Source organism: Heloderma suspectum, chromosome 7, assembly GCF_057233095.1.
Source record: "Heloderma suspectum isolate Gila_16-S chromosome 7, 16-S_ref, whole genome shotgun sequence".
Taxonomy (NCBI): domain Eukaryota; kingdom Metazoa; phylum Chordata; class Lepidosauria; order Squamata; family Helodermatidae; genus Heloderma; species Heloderma suspectum.
In genome coordinates this window covers 116,869,898-116,895,434 of record NC_139464.1, presented here as the reverse complement: position 1 = coordinate 116,895,434, position 25,537 = coordinate 116,869,898, and the positions used below count along the sequence as shown (strand labels likewise).

General features: G+C 43.5%; 1 protein-coding gene across 1 annotated transcript in view; it reads right to left on the bottom strand.

Annotated features, from left to right (window-relative positions):
• The window catches only part of SEMA3A (semaphorin 3A), a 314,016-nt gene that overhangs the window by 158,529 nt on the left and 129,950 nt on the right, over window positions 1–25,537 (bottom strand). The window contains exon 3 of the mRNA XM_084811846.1: window positions 19,590–19,652. Within this exon, the coding sequence (XP_084667972.1) occupies window positions 19,590–19,652 (63 nt within the window). The remainder of the gene's footprint in view (window positions 1–19,589; window positions 19,653–25,537) is intronic.

The following is a 25,537-nucleotide window of genomic DNA, read 5'->3' as shown; positions in this document are numbered from 1 at the left end:
TCGGCCATGGAAGCTCACTGGGTGACTTTGGGCCAGTCACAGACTCTCAGCCCAACCCACCTCACAGGGTTGTTGTTGTGAGGATAAAATGGAGAGGAGGAGGATAATGTAAGCCGCCTTGGGTTCCTTGCAAGAGGAAAAAAGGCGGGGTATAAATGCAATAAATAAATAAATAAATAAAATTTATTCAGTAGCAGTGTCAAGGTTAAATGCCGGGTTGGATGAATCACAGGTCGGAATTAAGATTGCCGGGAGAATTATCAACAACGTCAGATATGCAGATGATACCACCCTAATGGCAGAAAGCAAAGAGGATCTAAAGAGCCTCTTGTTGAGGGTGAAAGTGGAGAGTGCAAAAGCTGGTTTGAAACTCAACATTAAAAAAACTAAGATCATGGCATCTGGCCCCATCCCTTCCTGGCATATAGAAGGGGAAGAAATGGAAGCAGTGACAGATTTTTTTTCTTGGGCTCCAAGATCACCGCAGACGGTGGCTGTAGGCATGAAATTAAAAGATGCTTGCTCCTTGGGAGGAAAGCTATGGCACACGTAGACAGCATAGTAAGAAGCAGAGACATCACCTTGCCGACAAAGGTCCGCATAATCAAAGCTATGGTTTTCCCAGTAGCAACATATGGCTGTGAGAGCTGGACTATAAGGAAGGCTGAGCGCCAAAGAATTGATGCTTTCAAACTGTGGTGCTGGAGGAGACTCTTACGAGTCCCCTGGACTGCAAGGAGGTCAAATCAGTCCATCCTAAAGGAAATCCACCCTGAGTGCTCACTGGAAGGACAGATATGAAGCTGAAGTGCAAATATTTTGGCCACCTAATGCGAAGAGAAAACTCCCTGGAAAAGACCCTGATGCTGGGAAAGATTGAAGGCAAAAGGAGAAGGGGACGGCAGAGGATGAGATGGCTAGATAGCATCACCGATGCAATGAATATGAAACTGAGCACACTCCAGGAGAGAGCAGAGGACAGGAAGGCCTGGCGTGCTATGGTCCATGGGGTCACAAAGAGTCGGACACAACTTAACGACTGAACAACAACAAAGCGTCAAGGTTTCTGGACTGTCCAGAGGGAAGTCCCCCCTCAGATATTTATATATAGAGAGTCCTCCATGCAGAAGGCTGATAAGATGAAGCCCAACACAACAAGGTTATTTTCCCAACAGTCAGTCGGTAACAATTCAACATGAATTAGGGGTAATGCCACCCTCACCCTCCTATCCATTGCCATTTAAAGCTCTGACTTACATCTACCACACAGAGGCTTTTAGCAATGTGTTGCTGATTTGTTTTCAGCTGGACTTCCTTGTATGCCCCAGCCTTTGCTCAGGCAGCTGTCAGTGCCACCCTTGGTCCCAGATGGCTGAAGCCACCCATCATGCCATTCCCGCACACATGGCCCAGTTTGCTCACCCCACCCCACCCTCACTCTTCTGCCTCTTTCTCCTCTCAACATTTTCCTTCTCTCCTACTTCCTTCTCCTCTCCCTGGCCCACCTTTTCCCTTATACAGTGGACCCACCGATTCCACCCTTCCTTTTCCCCTTTTCACTGCTTAACTCTTTCCTAGCCTCCTTGCTTGATTGTGATTATGCTCACCAAGTTCCCGTTCCTCCTGTGTCCCGTGTCCCTCTTCTGGTTGGCTCTCTCACCTTGGGGTCTGCAAGCAGTTACTAGCCAGTATGGTGTAGTGCTTAGAGTGTTGGACTAGAACTGGGGAGACCTGGGTTGTAGTCCCCACTCTGCCATGAAGCTCACTGGGTGACTTTGGGGCCGTTACTGTCAGGGTGGAAACTGAGCCGATAGAACCCCAGAGCAGTTCTGATTCTGAGAGGATCCGCAATCCGTGAGAGAGGAGCCAGCTCATCCCTCACAGGCACAGCAGCTGGCAGAGATTCCTCCTGCCGGCATTCCTGAGATAGATAGTGATCCTAGCAGTGAGAAAGTGCGGGAGGGGGGCTTGCTAGATGCTCGATGCAGACGCAGGGAGCGACAAGTGATGGAGGGTGCAGAAAGGAGGCGTGGTGCCCGTTTGGCACGCAAGCAACGGCTCCCTCCCATGGACCCAAGGGAAAGAGGGAGGATCTCTCCCTAGCCCATAAGTTCAGGGTCTTCAAGTGATTGTCCTTCAAACTGGGACCAACTGCCAACCCAGAGCATAGGCGACTCTGCTGTTCATTGCTTAGTCGCTGGTGATTAGCATCTGAAAGAGTCATTAAGTTGTAAAAGGATTAAAGCCTTCAAAAGAATCCTTTCATCTGTGCCTTGAGTTGGCTATTGGAATCTACTGAAAGAGGCCGCTAGGGCACTCCTGACAGCTACTGACTCTCAATCTAACCTCCCTCACAGGGCTGTTGCGAGGATAAAATGGAGAAGAGGAGGAGGAGGATCATTTACACTCCTTTGGGCCCCAAGGGAGGAAAAGATGGGAAATCATCATCATCCAGATGGATATCCGTTTTAGTCCATAGCAACACGAAAGAGTCCTCAAGATGAACAGATGTATTGCAGCATAAAATGTGCAGGCTTCATCCGACCTGGCTTCATCCAAGACATAATCCTCTAATCTCTAGTCCATGAAGGTCTGTGCTGCAATAAAGCTGTTAGTCGTTAAGGTGCTACAGAACTTTTGTTTCAGCCAGTTCTTGGTACAGCATGAAGGAAAGAGTAGAATGATGCACAGTCCTGTCTTCCTGTTCCTGTTTGAAAGCACCATTGGGGTGATAGGGCCCTGAGGCAGGTTGCAGGAGATGCTCCACCCCTCCCTCACCCTGTATCTCTATGCGACAAGTCCTATTTACACATAGCATTGGTTGCCACCCAAAGAGTTACATTCAACTGGAGACAGGAAGTGCCAATAAAAACTGTTCTGGTATTGGGACCCCTTAGATGCCTGCTGCTATAAAGCCTAATTAAATTTGCATTTGTGAAGCGATTGCCAAGTGGTATAGGAAAGCCTCCCTGTGGGCAGGAGGCTTGTTATGACATAGCCAAGACTGAAATCCTCTGCCAATTTTCTTTGGGTTCTCCCCTTCCCCCCATGGTATGATGGTATTCAGACACGTCTTAGCTGTGAAACTTGGCCCAGACACTTATTCTGGATAGTGGTGACAAAGTGTGTCAACTTCAATACAAAGCCGTTAACTCCCGCTTTTCTGGCTCTGAGCCTGGAATGACTTAGGCTGTCTCGAACTGGGCTTGTCCAACTTGGCAGCTCCTCACTATTGCTGCCTTACCCTCCAGCTGACAGGATATTTGTTCTTAATGGGAGAGCCAGAGCCAACAATACAGAGTAGTTAAAGCTTGTGTGTGATCTTAGAGTGTAAGATGCTGGCAAGCACAGAAAAGTCTATGCGTGTGTGTGTGCCTTCTCCTTGATACTCAACTGTAACTGACTGAAAAATAATAATAGTTGCTTAGTATGTGCATAGTGCTTTCCTTGAGTACCCAATATGCTTTACAGAGTCATTTGCTATTGATTTTTTTTTTTAATGGTTATCATGGAGCATGGGTTCAGGCAATCCAAGGTTAAGGACTTCCAAGTCCCATTAATTTCAGTGAGAGACTTTAGCATGGGTTCAGGCAATCCAAGGTTAAGGACTTCCAAGTCCCATTAATTTCAGTGAGAGACTTTAGCATGGGTCAGCCTGTCAAAGTCATCAGAAGAAGTCAGACAGGAAAATGTGAATGCAGGCTTCCCAGGTCCATCAGAATTCTTCATCCAAATGATGCCACTTGATGTATTAGGAAGAGTGTGAAATAATGCATAATGCAGTTCTATTGGAGATGTTTGCATCACTTATTCCCCAGTCCCTTAAAAACAAACCAAGATCCCCTCTCCCTTTGCACTTGGGTTGGCCGTGACCCAGTGATACATGGATGTCAAATCCAAAACATACACTGGTGTTTGTCAAATCTCCAGATGTTTCCCATGCTCTGAGCCTCACCTAAGCTACTTCTGAAAGATCCAACAAGTTTAAGAAGTATCGGGTGTCCGTGTTAAGTGAAAATGGTGGAGGAAAATGGTCCAAGGGCCTGGCCATTGACAATAGCCAGATGCCTGATAGGGTTCCTGTTTTGATACTGAGAATCAGTGGTGTACAATGTTAACATGTGTTTCTTCTTGATTCATCAGATCATCCTTACTGATAACTTTATTTTATTTTAATTAATTTGGATACAGTTCCAGATTTGCAACTCTTCTTTTGAGAGAATAAAAACCTAGGGATGAGTGAGAAATTTGCTCTATAAAGACTTGTTTTTTTTACGGATTTACCCAATACATAAATCAATGTATTTACTTTTTTATTTATTAATTACATTTGTATACTGCCCAATAGCTGGGCAGTTCACAAAAATGGAAACCACAAGTGCAACATAAAAACAATATAAAATATAAAAACATTAAAATTACAGTATAGAAGTACAACCAACATAAAACCTAGCAGCAATGCAGAGATGGACTGCAAGGAGGTCAAATCAGTCCATCCTAAAGGAAATCAACCCTGAGTGCTCATTGGAAGGACAGATACTGAAGCTGAAGCGCAAATATTTTGGCCACCTAACGCGAAGAGAAAACTCTCTGGAAAAGACCCTGATGCTGGGAAAGACCGAAGGCAAAAGGAGAAGGGGATGGCAGAGGATGAGATGGCTAGATAGCATCACTGATGCAATGAATATGGACTTGAGCATGCTCCGGGAGAGAGCGGAGGACAGGAAGGCCTGGCGTGCTGTGGTCCATGGGGTCACGAAGAGTCGGACACGACTTAATGACTGAACAACAACAACAAATTTAAAACAGCAGACCCAATCTGAACCTCCTGGAACTGAATGGGGAAACACATTTTGTGGTTGGAAATCCATACTTGTGATGCATTCTACAAAAGGAAAAAAAAATGTGTTTGACAACATGGGCACATTTGAAAAATGTGCGAACCCCCCTGCATGCACAAACACACTTTAAGTCAATAGAGGCATGTGTCCATTAATGCTTCCATTTGAAAAATGCACACAAAAATTTGTAGTAAATAAGAAAAAATCTTCATGGAAGTGGCAGGGGATGGACATTGGGAAAGTCTGTGGAAATGGACTTGACATACCTGTCCATCCTTATAAGAACCATTCAAAAGAATGAAAGCCAGTATGTCTTTATATTTATTATTAAGTGGATCTCACTATTTATGTATCAACCAGATAGAAGGGATTACACAGAGAGAGATAACCTGAGCAAACAATAAAAATGTCTATGAAGGAGCCAAGCACAAAAGCATAAAACAAACAAACACAACAGATATGCAGCACTGATTATGTTGTGTTACGCAAATGTTTTCCTGGACCATTACAAAAATAAAGACCATCCATCTGTCAAAACACCTGCTCTGTATGTGGACTTGGGTATTTTCATTAGATTCAAGTCATTATCTTTTATGCATAAGCTTGGAAATTACACATTAGGTGTTAATGAACTAAATAATAGGCACTTATAAGAAAAAAGGCACCCAACCATACAGCTATATAAGTCAAAAAGGATATTTTCCCATTAGCCCAAAACATCTGGAGGGCGCCAAGTTGGGGAAGGCTGGAGTAGAAAGTGCATAACACAATATCATGAATACACTGACATATCCTAATAGGCACCCTCAAATCTAAGGGCTGCTGTACATGATTGGTGGCTGTGATGTCACATGTATGCATGTTAGGAATCCGGGTTTATATATGACATTTATAATGTTATGACTATGTTTTATGGTAAGCAGATGCAGAGTGAGAGTGCTATGAGTGACAGGAGGTATGATATATATTTGCATAAGTGAGATGATTCGCCGAGTGAGTGAGGGGGTTGAAATGGTTTGTGATACATAAATGGAGTTGTGCTTGCTTAGTTTAAATAGGGTTCAGATAGGGAATGGACAGGGGAAGAGAGAGAGAGGGTCTGTGAAGAGAGAGATTGTGAAGAGATAGATAGTGACTAGGATCTGAATTTGTTGTTGTTCAGTCGTTCAGTCGTGTCCGACTCTTCGTGACCCCATGGACCATAGCACGCCAGGCCTTCCTGTCCTGCGCTCTCTCCCGGAGCGTGCTCAAGTTCATATTCATTGCATCAGTGATGCTATCTAGCCATCTCATCCTCTGCCGTCCCCTTCTCCTTTTGCCTTCAGTCTTTCCCAGCATCAGGGTCTTTTCCAGAGAGTTTTCTCTTCGCATTAGGTGGCCAAAATATTTGCGCTTCAGCTTCAGTATCTGTCCTTCCAATGAGCACTCAGGGTTGATTTCCTTTAGGATTGACTGATTTGACCTCCTTGCTGTCCAGGGGACTCGTAAGAGTCTTCTCCAGCACCACAGTTCGAAAGCATCAATTATTCGGCGCTCAGCCTTCCTTATAGTCCAGCTCTCACAGCCATACGTTACTACTGGGAAAACCATAGCTTTGATTAGACGGACCTTTGTTGGCAAGGTGATGTCTCTCCTTCTTACAATGCTGTCTAGGTTTGCCATAACTTTCATCCCAAGGAGCAAGCGCCTTTTAATTTCATGGCTACAGTCACCGTCTGCGGTGATCTTGGAGCCCAAGAAAGTAAAATCTCTCACTGCTTCCATTTCTTCCCCTTCTATATGCCAGGAAGTAATAGGGCCAGATGCCATGATCTTAGTTTTTTTAATGTTGAGTTTCAAACCAGCTTTTGTACTCTCCTCTTTCACCCTCAACAAGAGACTCTTTAGATCCTCTTCGCTTTCTGCCATTAGGGTGGTATCATCTGCATATCTGACGTTGTTGATAATTCTCCCAGCAATCTTAATTCCGACCTCTGATTCATCCAACCCGGCATTTCTCATGATGTATTCTGTATATAAGTTAAATAACCAGGGTGACAATATGCAGCCTTGTCGTACTCCTTTCCCAATTTTGAACCACTCGGTTGTTCCATGTCTGGTTCTTACTGTTGCTTCTTGGCCCTCGTACAGGTTTCTCAGGAGACAGGTAAGGTGGTCTGGTGCTCCCATCACTTTAAGAATTTGCCACAGTTTGTTGTGATCCACACAATCAAAGGCTTTAGCGTAGTCAATGAAGCAGAAATAGATGTTTTTCTGGAATTCTCTTGCTTTCTCCATGATGCAGCGAATGTTGGCGATTTGATCTCTAGTTCCTCTGCCTCTTCGAAACCCAGCTTGTACTTCCGGTAGTTCTCGGTTCGCATACTGCTGAAACCTAGCTTGTAGGATTTTGAGCATCACCTTGCTGGCATGTGAAACGAGCGCAATTGTGCGGTAGTTTGAACACTCTTTGGCGTTGCCCTTCTTTGGAATTGGAATGTAAACTGACCTTTTCCAGTGTTGTGGCCATTGTTGAGTGTTCCAAATTTGTTGGCATATTGCATGCAGCACTTTAACAGCATCATCTTTTAGGATTTTAAATAGCTCAGCTGGAAGACTGTCATTCTGCTAGCTTTGTTGTTAGTAATTCTTCCTAAGGCCCACTTGACTTCACTCTCTAGGATGTCCGGCTCAAGTTCAGTGACCACACTGTCATGGCTATCAGGGACATTCAGATCTTTCCTGTATAGTTCTTCTGTGTATTCTTTCCACCTCTTCTTAATCTCATCTGCATTGGTTAGGTCCCTGCCTTCTTTGTCCTTTATCATGCCTGTCTTTGCACAAAACGTTCCCTTGAGATCTCTGATTTTCTTGAAGAGATTTCTAGTCTTTCCCATTCTGTTGTTTTCCTCGATTTCTTTGCATTGTTCATTTAAGAAGGCCTTCTTGTCTCTCCTTGCTGTTCTCTGGAACTCTGCATTCAGTTGGATATATCTTCCCCTTTCTCCCTTGCTTTTCGCTTCCCTTCTTTCCTCAGCTACTTGTAAAGCCTCATCAGACAGCCACTTGGCTTTCTTGCATTTCTTTTTCTTTGGGATGGATTTCGTTGCTGCCTCCTGAACAATGTTACGGACCTCCATCCATAGTTCCTCAGGCACTCTGTCTATCAGGTCTAATCACTTAAATCTATTCCTCACCTCCACAGTGAAGCCATAAGCTATGCCGTGCAGGGCCACCCAGGACAGACAGGTCATGGCAGAGAGTTCTGACAAAATGTGGTCCACTGGAGAAGGAAATGGCAACCCACTCCAGTATTCTTGCCAAGAAAACCCCATGGAACGTATCACAAGGCTAAAAGATATGACTCTGGAAGATGGGCCCCTCAGGTCAGAAGGTGTCCAATATACTACTGGGGAAGAGCAGAGGGTATTTCTAAGTAGCGCCAGAAAGAGTGAAGCGGCTGGGCCAAAGCCAAAAGGACACTCAGCTGTGGATGTGTCTGGTGGTGAAAAGAAAATTCAATGCTGTAAAGAACAATATTGTTTAAGAACCTGGAATGTCAGATCAATGAATCAAGGTAAGCCAGAGGTGGTCAAAAATGAGATGGCAAGATTGAACATCGACATCTTGGGAATCAGCGAACTCAAATGGACAGGCATGGGCGAATTTAATTCAGGTGACCATCATATCTACTATTGTGGGCAAAAATCCCTTAGAAGAAATGGAGTAGCACTCATAGTCAACAAAAGGGTGGGAAAAGCAGCACTGGGGTACAATCTTAAAAATGATAGAATGATCTCAGTACAAATCCAAGGCAAACCATTCAACATCACAGTAATTCAAGTCTATGCCCCAACCACTGAGGATCTGAATGTATAGGATTAAAGTGGAAATTCGGTGTGTGTGTGGGAGAGTCATATATATATATATATATATATATATATATGGTTTTAAAGTGACTAATTACTGTAACTCAATTGTTTATTTGCAGGAGGAGCATAAATAATGCTGTGAATAATAAATATTTCTATGGCGTATAAAATCCTATGCCTATGGGTTGTGGCTACCAGAAGGTGAAATATAATAAAGAGAATAATATAGGTCAGAGTAAACGCCAGTGTGTTCTCACATCTCGAGGAGTAAGGGGGTTGGACCTAAAGTAAAGGTCCTGGTAGCAGTGTTACTGTGTGTGTATGGTGGAAGGTGTTGCCTGCTGTTGGAAAGACCTTATTGAAAAGGTATTCTCACTGGCAAATAGGCAGGAACACAGACAGTCGCCTCACAATGATTTGTGTATTGTTGAACTGCACCATTTCAGACTGAAAGTGGGGGACCAAATGTATGGATGTTTCTCCACAGAAGAAAACTGTCTGTGTGTACAAAAGTAGCACATCAGAAAAACCTGCTCTCTAACAGAGAGCTTTGGCTATCAGGAGGTATAGAAATGTAACTCGATAAGGAAATAAAAATAAATGACGTGCAGTTTTCTGTGTGGGAAGATTTTTTTGGTAATGGGGAGCATCCCATCATGTGAGCCCCCAGCTGCGGTTAGAAGTGGAAAAACCCAAATATAGATTTTCCACCTCAGTGAGAAATAAATAACCCAGAGAGACACTAAAATCCACTTTCAGCAGCCAACATGAATTCAGCAAGGCTGATTTTGAAGCCAGATCAGGGCATTCCTGGGAGGTAATTAACCTGCTAGAGCTCCTAAACTGAAGGAGAATATTGGTACTTCACCATTATATTGATTTTCTATACATGTATTCCACCACGGGATAATGTTCCACTAGTAGGAGCTTTCAACTGGAATGGGTCTGTTAGTCACAAAAACCTGTCCGGTTTTTGCCTTAAAGGTTTGGAAAGAGACTCTCAAGCAAAATGAAGGTTAGCCATTCAGCATTTTGATATAGACAGCTTGGAACTTTCAACTCTTCTCAGGAATGGTATCGCTCTGAGGCATGATGGATATTGTAGAAAGGGAAGTAACATAAGTGATAACCACAAAATTAGATTTCCTCCTTGTCTTGAAATGTCTCCTGGGAATTTTCAGAACGAAGCTGCTGATGGGGTGTGGATGTTGATAAGGTATTTTTGGTAGCCCAGCACATCCCGTTTTATGTCTTGCTATCTTTCTGATTAAGTGTTCACTGACCAGAATGACTCAACTTATCTTTCTGATTTCTTGATACAACAGAGTTCATGGGAAGATTTAGATTTCTTTTCTCTATATACACTACCCACAGCCAATTTTAAATGCATTCTGTTAAACTTTAACAATTAAGAGACTGAGAGGGAGAGAGAAATAAAGGGAGCCCAGCCTGCAAAAGAACTTACATAGTATCCAGAAGCTTAAGTAACAGGGACCCTGTCTTCATGGGTGATTTGCTGCAGATTGGGACCGTTTGGAAGTCCTTTGCAGCACATGATGTCATGGCCAGTCTGCAGCCACCCTGGTGTTTGCCTGTGGGGAAGCCGCATTTTACTCCATTCTTTCTTTAATTCAGCTTTCCTGTGGTTCAGCTGCTGTGTGCCCATCCCTCTGCTTTAAATTGGGTATGATCAGGCATTCCTAAGGGTGTCTTTCTCCTGGCTGTGACCTCAGTAACAGAGGAAACTAGAGTAACTAGCCTGCCTTTCCAACTCGTCAAAGCACTGGAGTGCCTGTGCCTTCCGAATCATGCTGGAGCTGGACTTCCTTTTTGCCAGTGGAAGTAACTAGCCTCCGTTTCCCAGCCTGTCCCCCTTGAGAGCCTTCTCTGATGCTTATGTAAGCAGCTAGATCCCTGTATTTACTCCCTGGAAAAGGAGAAAGGGAGTAGGAGGTCTAAATTGGTGTGTGTGTGTGTGTGTGTGTGTGTATACACACACACACACACACACACCAAGAACCAATGTGGTGTAGTGGCGAGAGTTTTGGACAAGGAGCCGGGAGATCCGGGTTCTAGTCCCCACTCAGCCATGGAAACTCACTGAGTGACTTTGGGTCAGTCACAGACTCTCAGCCCAACCTACCTCACATGGTTGTTGTTGTGAGGATAAAATGGAGAGGAGGAGGATTATGTACGCTGCTTTGGGTTTCTTAAAGAGGAAAATGGCGGGATATAAATGCAATAAATAAATAAATTATCTATCATGTATCTATCTATCTATCTATCTATCTATCTATCTATCTATCTATCTATGCAGTTCTAAACAATCAACAATAATAAGATCCAGGAGTTAATTACAAACCTTAACATATCCTGCCAAATGCCTGAGAGTAGAGGGAGGTCAACTTGGCACTGAAAAAATAACAATACTGGCACAAGACAGGCCTTATTGGGGAGATTGTTCCATAACTTCGGGTCTACCACTGAGAAGGCCCTCTCCCTTGTTGCCACCTTCTGAGTCTTCCTTGGAGGAGGCACCTAGAGTAGGGCCTTAGATGATGAGCATAATAAACATGTAGGTTCATGCCAGGAGAGGCGCTCCATCAGGCCATGGATATTTTGGCCCTTAAGAAAAAGCTAGTGTGGTGTATGGTTAGAACAGGGAGACCCAGATAACAATATCTGCTTGGCTATGAAGCTCACTGGGTGACCTTGGGCCAGTCACAATCTCTCTCACTCTCAGTGTAACCTACCTCACAGGTTTGTTGTGAGGATTAAATGGAGTGGGGAAGAACTGTGCCTTGAGTTTCTCAAAGGAGAGGCAGGATATAAATATAATATATATATAAAATATATACCATTTAAAGAGAATGGGGAGAAAATCAAGCTGCTGTATTTTGGCTCAACCTATCCCTGACTCTCCATAGCCTTGCCCATCCTCTACTAAGGAGAAGCATACGATTGGTCTGTACATAGATACATCTCCCCCACACAGGTGCACACACAGCAGTCCCTGAAATGCACAGTCCCTTCTCCTCCTTCTGACAGGCATTTTGCTACTGGTTTGGAAAACAACATGTGAACGCTGTGAGGATAATGTATACCACAGCACTTTCCCAATTTGCTCTATAAGAAGAGTCACATACAATACATGTTGTGATTTGCCTTTAGCTGACCCCTATCTCATCCCATACTCTGACACAAATCCCATTTGTATAATGCTGGGGTGGAATCAAAAATCACAGCACAGTATTAAAGGTGGCATTTCACTTGCTAAGAAGGTATGGGGCAATGTCTGCCAGCCTGTTATATGCTTATAAACCACTTAAGACTTCCTATGAATCAGCTAATCTTTTTAGTCCCAGTTCAGTTCCTACATATCTTGTAAAGATTTGCAGCTGCAGCCGTTTGTGATAAACGTACTTCAAAGTTCTCAGTCACAAGTGGAGAGGGAATGTATGTGCAGGAAGTGTTGAAAGGGAGCGACAGATTCCTGGATCTATAAGATGCAGTTGCTTAGCAATGTCTATATGTTGTCAATAAACACACCGCAGAAGCTCAAGCTATCAAACTGCACGTATCCCACTGTATACGCTCACATTTTTGAAGCTCTTTTGATTTTGCCTTTTCTTACCTTCCCATAGGAAATATTAAGATGAAACACCTTCACTGAAGGAAGTCTAAAATTTCCCTTCAATTAAAATCTGGCACAAAGTAACATTTGTGGAAGAAGGACTTGCCAAGTTGCTTTTTCAAACACGTCGGTGACCCCCTTACAGGATCTAGAGCCGTGGAAATCAGTTAAATCAGGAAGGGATTGCCTAAATGAGACAGGAAGCAATAGGTGGGTTTCGCTACAACAGAGACTAGGTTGTTCTGCCAGAAAGTAGATAGGAAGGATCAATTGTCACATCTCCATATTTGGAACAGAAAGTTCTCAGAAATCTGCAGTGCTCTTTTTCTTCACACTGCAAAAGATTCAAAGTGTGAAATTAAGGCAACAAATTAAGGCCAAAAAATGGTACTCAAGGTGGCTAACAATAATAAAACCAAGATTAAAACAGAAACTTAATTAAAACAATAAAAAAACACAAGAATTAAAAACACAATAAAACAAATAGCACCCAACTCCACTCACACACATGCCAAAAGCCTGCCAGAATAAAAATGTCTTTGCCCACTGGCAGAAAGACAACAAAGAGGGAGAAAGACAACCCTGCTTCACTTGGCAGGGAATTCCAGAGCCTGGGAGCAGCCATGGAGAAGGCCCTCTCTTGAATGCCCACCAAATGTACCTTTGATGGTGGCAGGGCCAAGAGAAGGGCGTCCCCAAAGATCTTAAAACCCAGGCAGGCTCGTATGGAAGAACACAGCCTTTCAGATAGCCTGGTTCCAAGTCAAATAGGGATTTATAGTTCATAACAAGCACTTTGATTTGCGTCTGGAAACGGACTGATAACCATGAAGCTGCTATATCAAGTGAGTCACATGCTCCCTGTAACAGACCCTGGTCTGTGACATGATGGACCATCTAAAGGAAAATCCTACAAGTTTCCACCACCTCTTTGTGAGCTTGGCTTTAGTTATTATTTTCATACTCCCAACAGGAAAAAGTGATACGCATCTGGAGGAAAGTCCTGGGACAAGGGAATTACCGGCCATTTGGTAAAAACGAACTTAAGCAAAGTAGAAATGCTAGATAGAATAAGCATCACAGTGTGGCAAGTACAGTCCAAGGTGGTGAAAGTGGGTAGAGAGAAGCTTTTCCACCTGACTCATAATAGTAAACATGGGGTCAGTCCAATGAAACAGATTGATGGGGGGTTCAGGACAGACAAAAGGAAGCACTTCCTCACCCAACATATAATTTATGGGATTCTCTCCCCTGTGATGTGCTGATGGCCACAACCTTAGATAGCTTTAAAGGGGATTCGCATTAGACACATTCGTGGAGGATAAGGCTATCAATGGCTACTGGTCATTATGGATATATGCAACCTTAGGCAGCATGCCTCTCAATACCAGTTTCTGGGGAACAACACCAGGAGAAGCCTACTGCCCTCATGTCCTGCTTACGGGCTTCTCATGAGCATCTGGCTGGCCACCTTGGGAAACAGTGTGCTGGGTGAGACAGGCCTTCAGTCTGATCCAATATGGCTCTTCTTATGCTCTGTTGCCTTTCAAGTAAAGTATCAGTCAAATTCTGAGCTTTCTTATCAAAATGAATATGCATATGACAAGATACATTGTGAGAGTGAAGAGAGAATAGTGCCTCTCGTCAGACACTTGAATCTGGAGACACCCACTGATTGTAGGTTCACCACACACAAAATGAAGAATGAATACTTCTCTAAACGGATACGTGGTATTGATTGGCTTAAAAAAGCAAAAGATTAATTCAGGGAGGGTAGATCTATGGTCATTAGCCATGAGAACTGATAATGGAGTCTCCATCTCTCGACAGGGAGGAACACCTCTACCATGCTGGGAGCAACCAATGGGATGTGTGGGAGGGGGAATAAGAAAAGAAGATGAGGAGCCTGTCCAGAATAGTTTAGAACTGCAACTTCTCAATGAAATATAGCCACAGAAAAAGGTGTTTTTTTCAAAAAGCAAGTCATCAGTGCTTGACAGACTAAATGAGGACCCAGAGATATAGCTGGTGTTTCAAACGTAAAAAAAGAGCATAACCTTTCAGATCATAGAGTCAGGGAGTTGGAAGAGGCCATTTAGAGCATTGAGTTGAGCTCCCTGCTCAGTGTAGGAACCCAGTTCAAAGAATCCCTGGCAGATGGTTGTCTAGGCTCTGCCTGAATACCTCCAATGACTGAAAGCCCATCACCTCCCTACGAAGTTAGTTCCGTTGTCAGACTACTCTGTCTGTTAGGAAGTTTTTCCCGATGTTCAGCAGAAAATCAACTGATCCTTCCTTCTGCATGCCAAATAATCTCTAAAACACTAAGCATCATTGGTTGGATTTTAAGCGCCACTTCATTCCTTTTCTTTTTTCAGACTGCTTTCATTTGATGAATGTGAGGCATCGTTCAGAAACAAATCCTTATAGCCATTCCCATAAATTGAAAAAAAATAATCCAGAGATAGAAAAATGCATCTTTTATCTGTGATCCTCAATCAGATCCTTCATTCATAATCCAAGTAATCCAAGCATTAAAATAGATTCCCTGAATGTATGAATTAATCTCTGTAAAGTATAATGGCACTAATTAACAAAGGATATTTCATGCCCCTTCTGTTGCTGGCGTTAGACCCATATTGTGTAACAGCACACAGTAGAAAGGGTCACAACACACCCTGCTCCCATGCACTGAAGTGACACAGACAGGAAGTAGCGGAGGTGGTCAGGGCAGAACGTAAAACAGGGACGCAAATGGTGTCGTCTGTGTCCTGAGTTGGCTATTGGTGGGGACTGCAAGAGGCAGCTAGGGCGCTCGTGATACCAGAACTCATTTAGCAGGGAGAAACATTTAGCATTTCACCTCACCTCATCTCAAACAAGGCTTCGTGGTGAAGTCAGTCCACATATTCATGATCCAATCATCATATGTACAGTAATCAAGGCCAAGGGGAGAGAAATCAAGTGATACGCATGTGTTCATGACCCAGGTTAGGGTCTTCCTCATAGAATGGAAAGAATTCTTATTATCTAAAAAGAACCAAACACTTCAGACCATTGATATAAAGATCTTTCTAAAGATTTGCTAGACATAATTTCTTGCTAGATATAATTTATGCAGTCATTACAGAATGCTACTGATAAATGTTGCGTAGATAAATCCGGAAAAAGTGGTGAAGTGTCACAATTCACTTAATTCGTATAAGAATCCTATCTCTAGCCCATACACCTAGGAGATTATGGCTAAGATGTTTGGAACTTGGCAAATGACTGCAAACACATAAATACAGAACAAGTTCTGCACTTTAAATCGGCCAAGAGAAATATGCATACCTCAGTTATTCTGGGTGGAACAGTTTCATTTGGGAAGTAAAAAAAAACAAAGTATTTGCAAGGACCTGGGAAGGAAAGGGATAAGGACTGGGGCAGCAGAGCTGAAGACAAGAAGACTCTGGCCTCTCCTATCAACCAGGGGACCAAAGGTCACTGAGAGGTTGCACTTCTGCCTCCCAGGAAGAACATGGTGGCAAGGAGGAGACTAGCCTGGCCCCAGCCATCATCCAGAGAAAGAACAGCTGCAGGGAGCTTTATTATTATTATTATTTATTGCATTTATATTCCGCCTTTTTTCCTCTTGCAAGGAACCCAAGGCGGTTTACATTATCTTCCTCCTCTCCATTTTATCCTCACAACAACAACCCTGTGAGGTAGGTTGGGCTGAGACTGAAAGTCCGTGACTGGCCCAAAGTCACCTCGTGAGCGTCCATGGCCAAGTGGGGACTGGAACAAGAATCTCCCAGTTCCCAGTCCAACACTCTAACCACTGCACTACGCTGACTCTCCCCATCCCTGTCAAAAAGAACACTCCGTTCCAACCGCCGGTTGCCCTGAGACTGCAGAGTTGAAGGGGAGCACAACCAGACCTCTCCACCAGCCAAAAGGCTGCTGGATGTTGCAGGCCTGGTGTGTGTGCCTGTTTACAATCTAATGTAAGCCACCTCGAGGATCATTTGATCAAAAGCTGGAATATAGGTTTTCTAAATAAATAAATATTTTGCATATGCGTGTTCATTGCTGGATCACTGCAACAGCAAGTGCATGGACCATCACATATATTACAGAACAAAAAGAAAGTACATGTTGCCTCATAGACACTTCCAAACACAATGGGCTGGATCAGAACATGGGCGTGCTTGGATCACTCCCCTATGAATGAGCCTTCCCTCCCCAAGAAATGACCATGTGATTGGGACTATGCATGTTGGATTTTCTTGGCACTGGAGACGAGTTCGGGGCATCTGAGGCAGCAATCTGGATTAGTGCATCATACTAATGCAAGCCGCCCCGAATGATGCAAATAATGTTTATTTTTAATGGCATCCATTTGCCCATTTAGTTGCAAGGAAAGCTCAAGTAAACACACATTCAGCTGCAAGGAAAGCTTCTACGTATGCAGGAGAATGCGGATGGAATGAAGTGGTGGAATGCCGAGGTGCAGTGTGGACCACATAACTTCAGTCTGCAGGTGGTATATTTCAGTTCTGAATGCTCCTACATGTACAAACATGCCCATGAAACTAACACAGCAGGGAGAAAGGTTCTATATTCCAGTCTTTTGCCTGCTGGTCAGTTTTATTCTCAAGGAGTTTTTGATCTAGGGGAGCATTAAAAAATGTGGCTACCCACCTACATTCTGAAGTGGTACATCCCATTCTATTATTATTATTATTATTATTATTATTATTATTATTATTAAATTTATTAATCGCCCATCTGGCTGGTCACCCAGCCACTCTGGGCGATGTACAACATACAATAAAACAGTTTAAAACAATAAAATTCTACAGTAAAAACATTTTCTAAAATACCCTAACCCACCCCAAATCCCTGCCTGAACAACCACGTTTTTAATGCACAACGGAAGCTCATTAAAGAGGGGGCATGGCGGAGTTCCCTAAGGAGGGAGTTCCACAGAGTGGGGGCCCCCACAGAAAAGGCCCTCTCCCTCTATCACTTCAGTATTCCTGCATGTGCAGTTGATTAAGTATAATCAACAGTAGAGATTTACACACATGTATGTACAAGTCCTGGGGCACACACAGAGAGGTAAAGAGGTTGTAGTACAGAGAGATGAACCACAGTGCTGGTGCACTGGATGCCCCATCTAGATTTTCATAGGAAGCTGCTTTATACTGTTTCAGACCCTTGGTCCATCTAGCCCAGTATTGTCAATACTGACTGACAGTGGTTCTCCAGGGTTCCCAGCAGGATTCTTTCCTTGCCCTATCCGGAGATGCTGGGGATTGAATCTGGGACCTTCTACATGCAAAACATGTGATCTACTACTAAGCTGTGGCCCCTCCCTTTCAATCATCTCTGGTTCCTAGACCTCAAATTATCTACACGTTTGCAAGCTTTTCCCCAAATCCACAAGTATAATCTTTTTCTTCACTTCTCCTCCCTCTCCACTGAAAATGAAAGCTGAGATGTTCAGGGTTCTCCTTGTTGTTTATCAATTTGTGGCACAACTCTTGCACTTTGGATGTCAGGAGTCCAGGACCCCTGACTATATCAGTTTCATGGTACTGTGTGATTGACATTGACATAGAAGGAATCATTTGGACTCCAGCAGAGTGAAAATATAGCATACTATCCAATATAGTTACAAAAGAAACCTTTAGTCTCAGGTCATGTTTGAGGTTACCAATGGGGTTCATATAAGCTACATATAGTTAATATACATTTCATATACGCAATGCAGCTGTTGCAGCTGGCCTATTGTTAGGGAATTTGAGTTTTCAGTATGGAATTGGTTGTGCCTTGAGATTAATAATCACATAGCTTAGAATAAAAACTGTTATTAAAAAAAAAACCTTGAGAACTTGAAGTTGTAGGCAATCACAAATGTGAAATATCTGCCATCATGATAAGAATATCCTGGTACGAATATTAAATTAAACATTCTGTATACTCCATTCTCTCCTTAATGAAAGCCTGCTGAGATATTCTTGACCATTTAACTATATTTTTATTTTTTGTACACAGTAAGGAATACATGCAAGATGACTGCTGAAACTTTATTGAAAGATCTTGAAAATGTAACATCATCTTTTACTTTTTCTCTGAAGGAAAAAAATGCTGGAGGATGAGTCCATTTCCCATAGTTTTAAAGATTAGCCAGCCCAATAAAAGTCACTTGTTCTGGATTTTTATGAGAATTGCAACAGTTGAAATGTGTCGAGGGCAGTGGAACAGATTATAAAGAGCAAATACTATCAATAGTAAGGTCTTCTATATGACCATTGTGTTCTCTTACCTCCACTCAGACAAATTTTCATCTTTTTCTCCTGATGTAAGTCAATTCTGTTTTTATAAACTATATCTATACACACACATGGAGAGAGTCAATTGCTCACTGTCTGGGGACTAGGCTATGGTTAGTGAATCCATTTTCACTTATGACCTGAGACAGTATTAGGATACAGACCTCCAGCAATTGCCATTATGAATATTTTAGTGAACCATCTCTGAATATCAAGCCACTGATATATAAACTTGGGGGTATGCACCATTCTCTCTTCTGCTGTTGCAAGCACAGCGATTTCCCCTTTGACTTATATGAAATGTATTTCTGTACAGTTAGTAAGTATTCCTCGAATTTTTCCCCCTTCCTTTCAATACTATTGCCATTTTCAATCAGGTTTCTCTCCAATCTATCATATGGAAGAGATGAGGAAATGGGGGAGGGAAAGAGTGATGATATAAACTAACTGTTTTCTTTTCTTTCGTCCATTCTTCCTTTTTTTCCTCCCTTTATTTTTTATTTTTGGAAAAACCACAATAGAAGGGGTAAAATTAACATCACTTAGGCATCAATGTGTTCCTGTCAGGGAAGACCCCAGAGGCCTTCAAGGCAACTTCTTGACATTAATGAGGCTTATTGCATTCACAATGGTCTGTCTATTCAGTGTTCACTCTGCAATTGAGGCCCTCAGTCATTACAGAAATGAGGTCAAACTTTTAAGAGTCCTCAAATAAGGGGACAATTATATACCCATTCCATTACATGTAAACCTACCCTCACACGGGGAGAAGGAAAAAGCTACCTATGTTCAAAGCTATCATAACAAAGTAATTTTTTTAAGTAAAAGGAGGGGGAAAACACAAAGCTTTAAAATTTAAAAAGATGAGAGTCCATGAAATATTGACTAGCTTTACAAAGCAGGGTAGGAAAAAAAAACAACAATAAAGATTTGTACTTACCAGAATATCTTTTCCAGCCCACTTGCACTCATCCCTACGGGTATGAGATACAGGCCAAACAATCTAAAGATGTAAAATAAAGATCACTTTATGTCATTTCATGCTTCGACAATTTAGAAATGCATGCAATGTTCCCCAAATGCTTGCCACCTTAGGATCTCTTTTTTCCTATTGAAAACCTTTTCTCATACAACATCAGTTATCTGTATTTGCCCAGATCGGATTGAAATTGATAATGTAAGGAGACAATATTCTTCTACATGCTCCCATGTCTCATGTGTCTTCAACAGTCTTTCATAGAAACTAAGGTCCTGGAGTCATGTAACTGAGAAGTCCAAATCTGATTTCAAAGCTGTGCTCAATATCAGACATTGTAGGTCTGTACCTAACTGCTTCATAGATGGCCTAGAACACAGAAAGTAATGAGCACAGGGCAGCTTCTCACACTGCTTTTGTACTCTGGGAGACGTATCCTCCATGGATTTGTTTCTCTGTAATTTTTTAATAGATTTTCCATGTTTAGAGGGAATTCCAGATAATGGGACAAAAAGGAGATGGCCATTACCTCCAGAAGCATCTGGCTGGCATCTTTTGGTAACAGAATGCTGTGTTGGATAGACCTTTATTTGACCCACTAAGGCAGGAGAGTGGGGAACCTGTGGCCTTCCAGATACTCCAGCTCCCATCAGCCTGAGCCAACAGGGCCAATAGTAATGGATGATGGGAGTAGTCCAACAGCAAGTGGAGGGCCACTGGTCCCCACCCTTGCACTAAGGCAATTCCAAGGTCCTTATGACCAATAACTTCATTGCCAATAATTCTACAGAGATTCACAGTTTCACCTGAAATTGTGCTTATTATTAGTTCTCCTGGAAAATCCATTTCATCTTCTGTAGCAAAAGCCCAAAGACCCTCATAGTGAATTATTCATGTCTTTCAAAAAGCTTTTAGGAATGGCATATAGAATAAAACATGATCTTCAAATAATGCCAGGCTAAGATTCAGTTGGGAGCCTTGATAATGCAATATGAATGGCAACATGACTGGATTGTAACCTTAGTTTTAAAACAGTTTACTGATAAAGCAGGGGAAAGTTTATTTAGGAAAAAAAAATACAGCACATTAAGGTGAATTTGGGGTGGGGGAGAATTATAATGAAGTCTGGTGTTTCACTTTGGATTTTAAAAAAGGTCTCAAGTTGGAATATCTCTGATAAAATACTGGAATACAAACAATAGGCCCTTGCAAGCTTATAAAAATGGGTTGAAAATTTCATGAGAAGAGGCTGCCTCAAAGGTTTATGCTTCTGTTCCTGGGTTAAGAAGTGCTGAGATAGGTTAATAGAAAGGTAGGTGAAAGACAGAGAGAATGAATGGAGCTTGGAATGGAAAATAACTGCCCTGATCCAGCATGGGAATCCACATGTAGAAGTAGTCCTACATACATGCAAACAAACTGGATGCAGATCTGCACCGTTATGTTCATCCAGTCCTGTTGAACTGCATCTTTCAGCATTGTGGCGACGGACACTGGCTCAGATAGCTTGTGAAGAAAAGTCATGTATATACTGTTGTTGTTCTGTAAATACTGTGTGAGGCCTGGCATCTGAGAGGCTATATTGTATCTGTGTAGGCCTGAGGTCTAGTGTTGTTACTGTGTTGAAGGCCTGTTTTCGTAGGAACTGCTTGGTGATGTTCTGAAGGGGGATTGAGAGACGATAGCTTGGAGTATTCATAGATGGGGCCTGGATCAGATAAATTTGGTTTTGATTGGCTGAGAGTTCTATTGTTGTTCAGTCGTTAAGTCATGTCCGACTCTTCGTAACCTCATGGACCATAGCATGCCAGGCCTTCCTCCGCTCTCTCCCAGAGTGTGCTCAAGTTCATAACCATTGCATCGGTGATGCTATCTAGCCATCTCATCCTCTGCCGTCCCCTTCTCCTTTTGCCTTCAATCTTTCCCAGCATCAGGGTCTTTTCCAGGGAGTTTTCTCTTTGCATTAGGTGGCCAAAATATTTGAGCTTCTGCTTCAGTATCTGTCCTTCCAATGAGCACTCAGGGTTGATTTCCTTCAGGATGGACTGATTTGACCTCCTTGCAGTCCAGGGGACTTGTAAGAGTCTTCTCCAGCACCACAGTTCGAAAGCATCAATTCTTTGGTGCTCAGCCTTCCTTATAGTCCAGCTCTCACAGCCATACATTACTACTGGGAAAACCATAGCTTTGATTAGACAGACCTTTGTCGGCAAGGTGATGTCTCTGCTTCTTACTATGCTGTCTAGGTTTGCCATAGCTTTCCTCCCAAGGAGCAAGCATCTTTGAATTTCATGGCTACAGCCACCATCTGCGGTGATCTTGGAGCCCAAGAAAGTAAAATCTGTCACTGCTTCCATTTCTTCCCCTTCTATATGCCAGGAAGTGATGGGGCCAGATGCCATGATCTTAGTTTTTTTAATGTTGAGTTTCAAACCAGCTTTTGCACTCTCCTCTTTCACCATCAACAAGAGGCTCTTTAGATCCTCTTTGCTTTCTGCCATTAGGGTGGTATCGTCTGTGTATCTGACCTGAGGTTTTTGATAATTCTCCCGGCAATCTTAATTCCGACCTGTGATTCATCCAACCTGGCATTTCTCATGATGTACTCTGCATATAAGTTAAATAAGCAGGGCGACAATATACAGCCTTGTCGTACTCCTTTCCCAATTTTGAGCCACTCGGTTGTTCCATGTCTGGTTCTTACTGTTGCGTCTTGTCCCTCGTACAGGTTTCTCAGGAGACAAGTAAGGTGGTCTGGTACTCCCATCACTTTAAGAATTTGCCACAGTTTGTTGTGATCCACACAATCAAAGGCTTTACTGTTGTCAATGAAGCAGAAATAGATGTTTTTCTGGACTTCTCTTGCTTTCTCCATGATCCAGCAAATGTTGGCGATTTGATCTCTAGTTCCTCTGCCTCTTTGAAACGCAGCTTGTACTTCTGGTAGTTCTTGGTTCACACATACTGCTGAAGCCTAGCTTGTAGGATTTTGAGCATAACCTTGCTAGCATGTGAAATGAGTGCAATTGTATGGTAGTTTGAAGACTCTTTGGCATTGCCCTCCTTTGGAATTGGAATGTAAACTGACTAGGGATGTACGAAAGTCACTTACCTGGTCTCGCAGCTTGCTTCGCAGTGGGGGGGAGGCACTTCGCTTCTCCCCCCAAAGTTCAGGCGAGGGGGGGGAGCTGTCCCACCTCGCCTGGCTGAAATTCAGGCCGGGGGGGGAGGCTTCCCGCCTCGCCCGGCCGAAATTCAGGCCGGGGAGAAGTGCCCCGTCACCCCAGCCGCGAACTACGAAAGTAAAAAAAAAAAAAAAGACCCCGTGATAGGCTACGTAATGATTAACGTAGCCTATCATGGCTAGATCTCCAAAGTCAGCCGTGATAGGCTACGTTAATCGTCATGTAGCCTATCACGGGGGCGTTTTTGTTTTTTTTTCTTTCATTGGAATGGCCGCGGCGGCAGCCGGTCGAAAGACCAGCTGCTGCTCCCACCCTGCACGGACACCCGCCAAACCACCGGCCGGACCCGCCGCCGGGAGGGACATTCGGCAAAGGTATGTCCCGTCCCGGCGGGGTATGGGGTGCGGGGGGGGTGCGGAGGATTTCTCCTCGAAACTTGTTCAGGGGACCAACCACGTTGGCGCTCGGCCCCCCGAAGTTTCGGGGAGAAATTCTCCGCCATCCCTAGGCTCAGATCATGAGCTGCTTCTTGCAAAATTTCGGCTTAAATTGAAGAACGTAGGGAAAACCACTAAACCATTCAGGTATGACCTCAATCATATCCCTTATGAATATACAGTGGAGGTGAGGAATAGATTTAAGGGATTAGACCTGATAGACAGAGTGCCTGAGGAACTATGGACGGAGGTCTGTAACATTGTTCAGGAGGCAGCAACTCAATCCATCCCAAAGAAAAAGGAATGCAAGAAAGCCAAGTGGCTGTCTGATGAGGCTTTACAAGTAGCTGAGGAAAGAAGGGAAGCGAAAAGCAAGGGAGAATTCACGGGGTTGTTTTTTTTTTTTACTTCAGCTGTAATGGCAGCGGCAGCCGGTCAAAAGACCGGCTGCCGCCCCCGCCCCCGCTGAAAGCCCGCCGAACCGCCGCCGGGACCCGCCGCTGGGAGGGACATTCGGCTATGGTAAGTCCCATCCCGGGGGGTGGCGGGGGGGTGGCGGAGAATTTCACCACCGATTTCAGGGGGCCGAATGCGTTGCGCTTGGCCCCCCAAAGATTTGGGGAGAAATTCTCCGCCATCCCTAAAACTGACCTTTTCCAGTCTTGTGGCCACTGTTGAGTGTTCCAAATTTGTTGGCATATTGAGTGCAGCACTTTAACAGCATCATCTTTTAGGATTTTAAATAGCTCAGCTGGAATACTGTCATCTCCGCTAGCTTTGTTGTTAGTAATGCTTCCTAAGGCCCACTTGACTTCACTCTCGAGGATGTCCGGCTCAAGTTCAGTGACCGCACTATCATGGTTATCAGGGACATTCAGATCTTTCCTGTATAGTTCTTCCGTGTATTCTTTCCACCTCTTCTTAATCTCATCTGCTTCTGTGAGGTCCCTGCCTTCTTTGTCCTTTATCATGCCTATCTTTGCACAAAACGTTCCCTTGAGATCTCCTATTTTCTTGAAGAGATCTCTAGTCTTCCCCATTCTGTTATTTTCCTCGATTTCTTTGCATTGTTCATTTAAGAAGGCCTTCTTGTCTCTCCTTGCTATTCTCTGGAACTCTGCATTCAGTTGGATATATCTTCCCCTTTCTCCCTTGCTTTTCACTTCCCTTCTTTCCTCAGCTGTGTAGAGTCACCTCTTGTGCTGTTGGAAAAGAGTGTTTGCTATGATCAGCATGTTCTCTTGGCAAAACTCTATTAGCCTTTGTCCTGGTTCATTTTGTACACCAAGGCCATGCTTGCCTGTTATCCCGGTGATTTCTTGACTTCCTACTTTAGCATTCCAATCCCCTATGATGAAGAGGACATCTTTTTTTGGTGTTAGTTCTAGAAGGTGTTGTAGGTCTTCATAAAACTGATCAACCTCAGCTTCTTCGGCCTCAGTAGTTGGGGCATAGACTTGAATTACTGTGATGTTGAATGGTTTGCCTTGGATTTGTACTGAGATCATTCTGTCATTTTTGAGACTGTACCCCAGTACTGCTTTTCCCACCCTTTTGTTGACTATGAGTGCTACTCCATTTCTTCTAAGGGATTCTTGCCCACAGTAGTAGATGTAATGGTCACCTGAACTAAATTCGCCCATGCCTGTCCATTTTAGTTCGCTGATTCCCAAGATGTTGATCTTCAATCTTGCCATCTCATGTTTGACCACCTCCAGCTTACCTTGATTCATTGATCTGACATTCCAAGTTCCTAAACAATATTGTTCTTTACAGCATCAGACTTTCTTTTCACCACCAGACACATTCACAGCTGAGTGTCCTTTCGGCTTTGGCCCAGCCGCTTCACTCTTTCTGGCACTACTTGGAAATTCCCTCTGCTCTTCCCCAGTAGTATATTGGATACCTTCTGACCTGAGGGGCCCATCTTCCAGAGTCATACCTTTTAGCCTTGTGATATATTCCATGGGGTTTTCTTGGCAAGAATACTGGAGTGGGTTGCCATTTCCTTCTCCAGTGGACCATGTTTTTTCAGGGTGGCCCTGCACGGCATAGCTTGTGGCTTCACTGAGTTATGCAAGCCCATTCGCCACAACAAGGCAGTGTTCTAGCTAGGTGGAAAAGAGCAGTTAGGAAATGGCAGTTGAGAGTTAAGCAGTGGACAGCTAGGAGTTTGGTCAGTCTGCCGGTAGTCAGAGAGGTCTGCTGACTGGTGGGTGGTGTATAGAAGCACTAGGAGAACGCTGAGGAGAAAGCGAATAGCTAAGGCCTGAATATTAAGCTGTTCTTT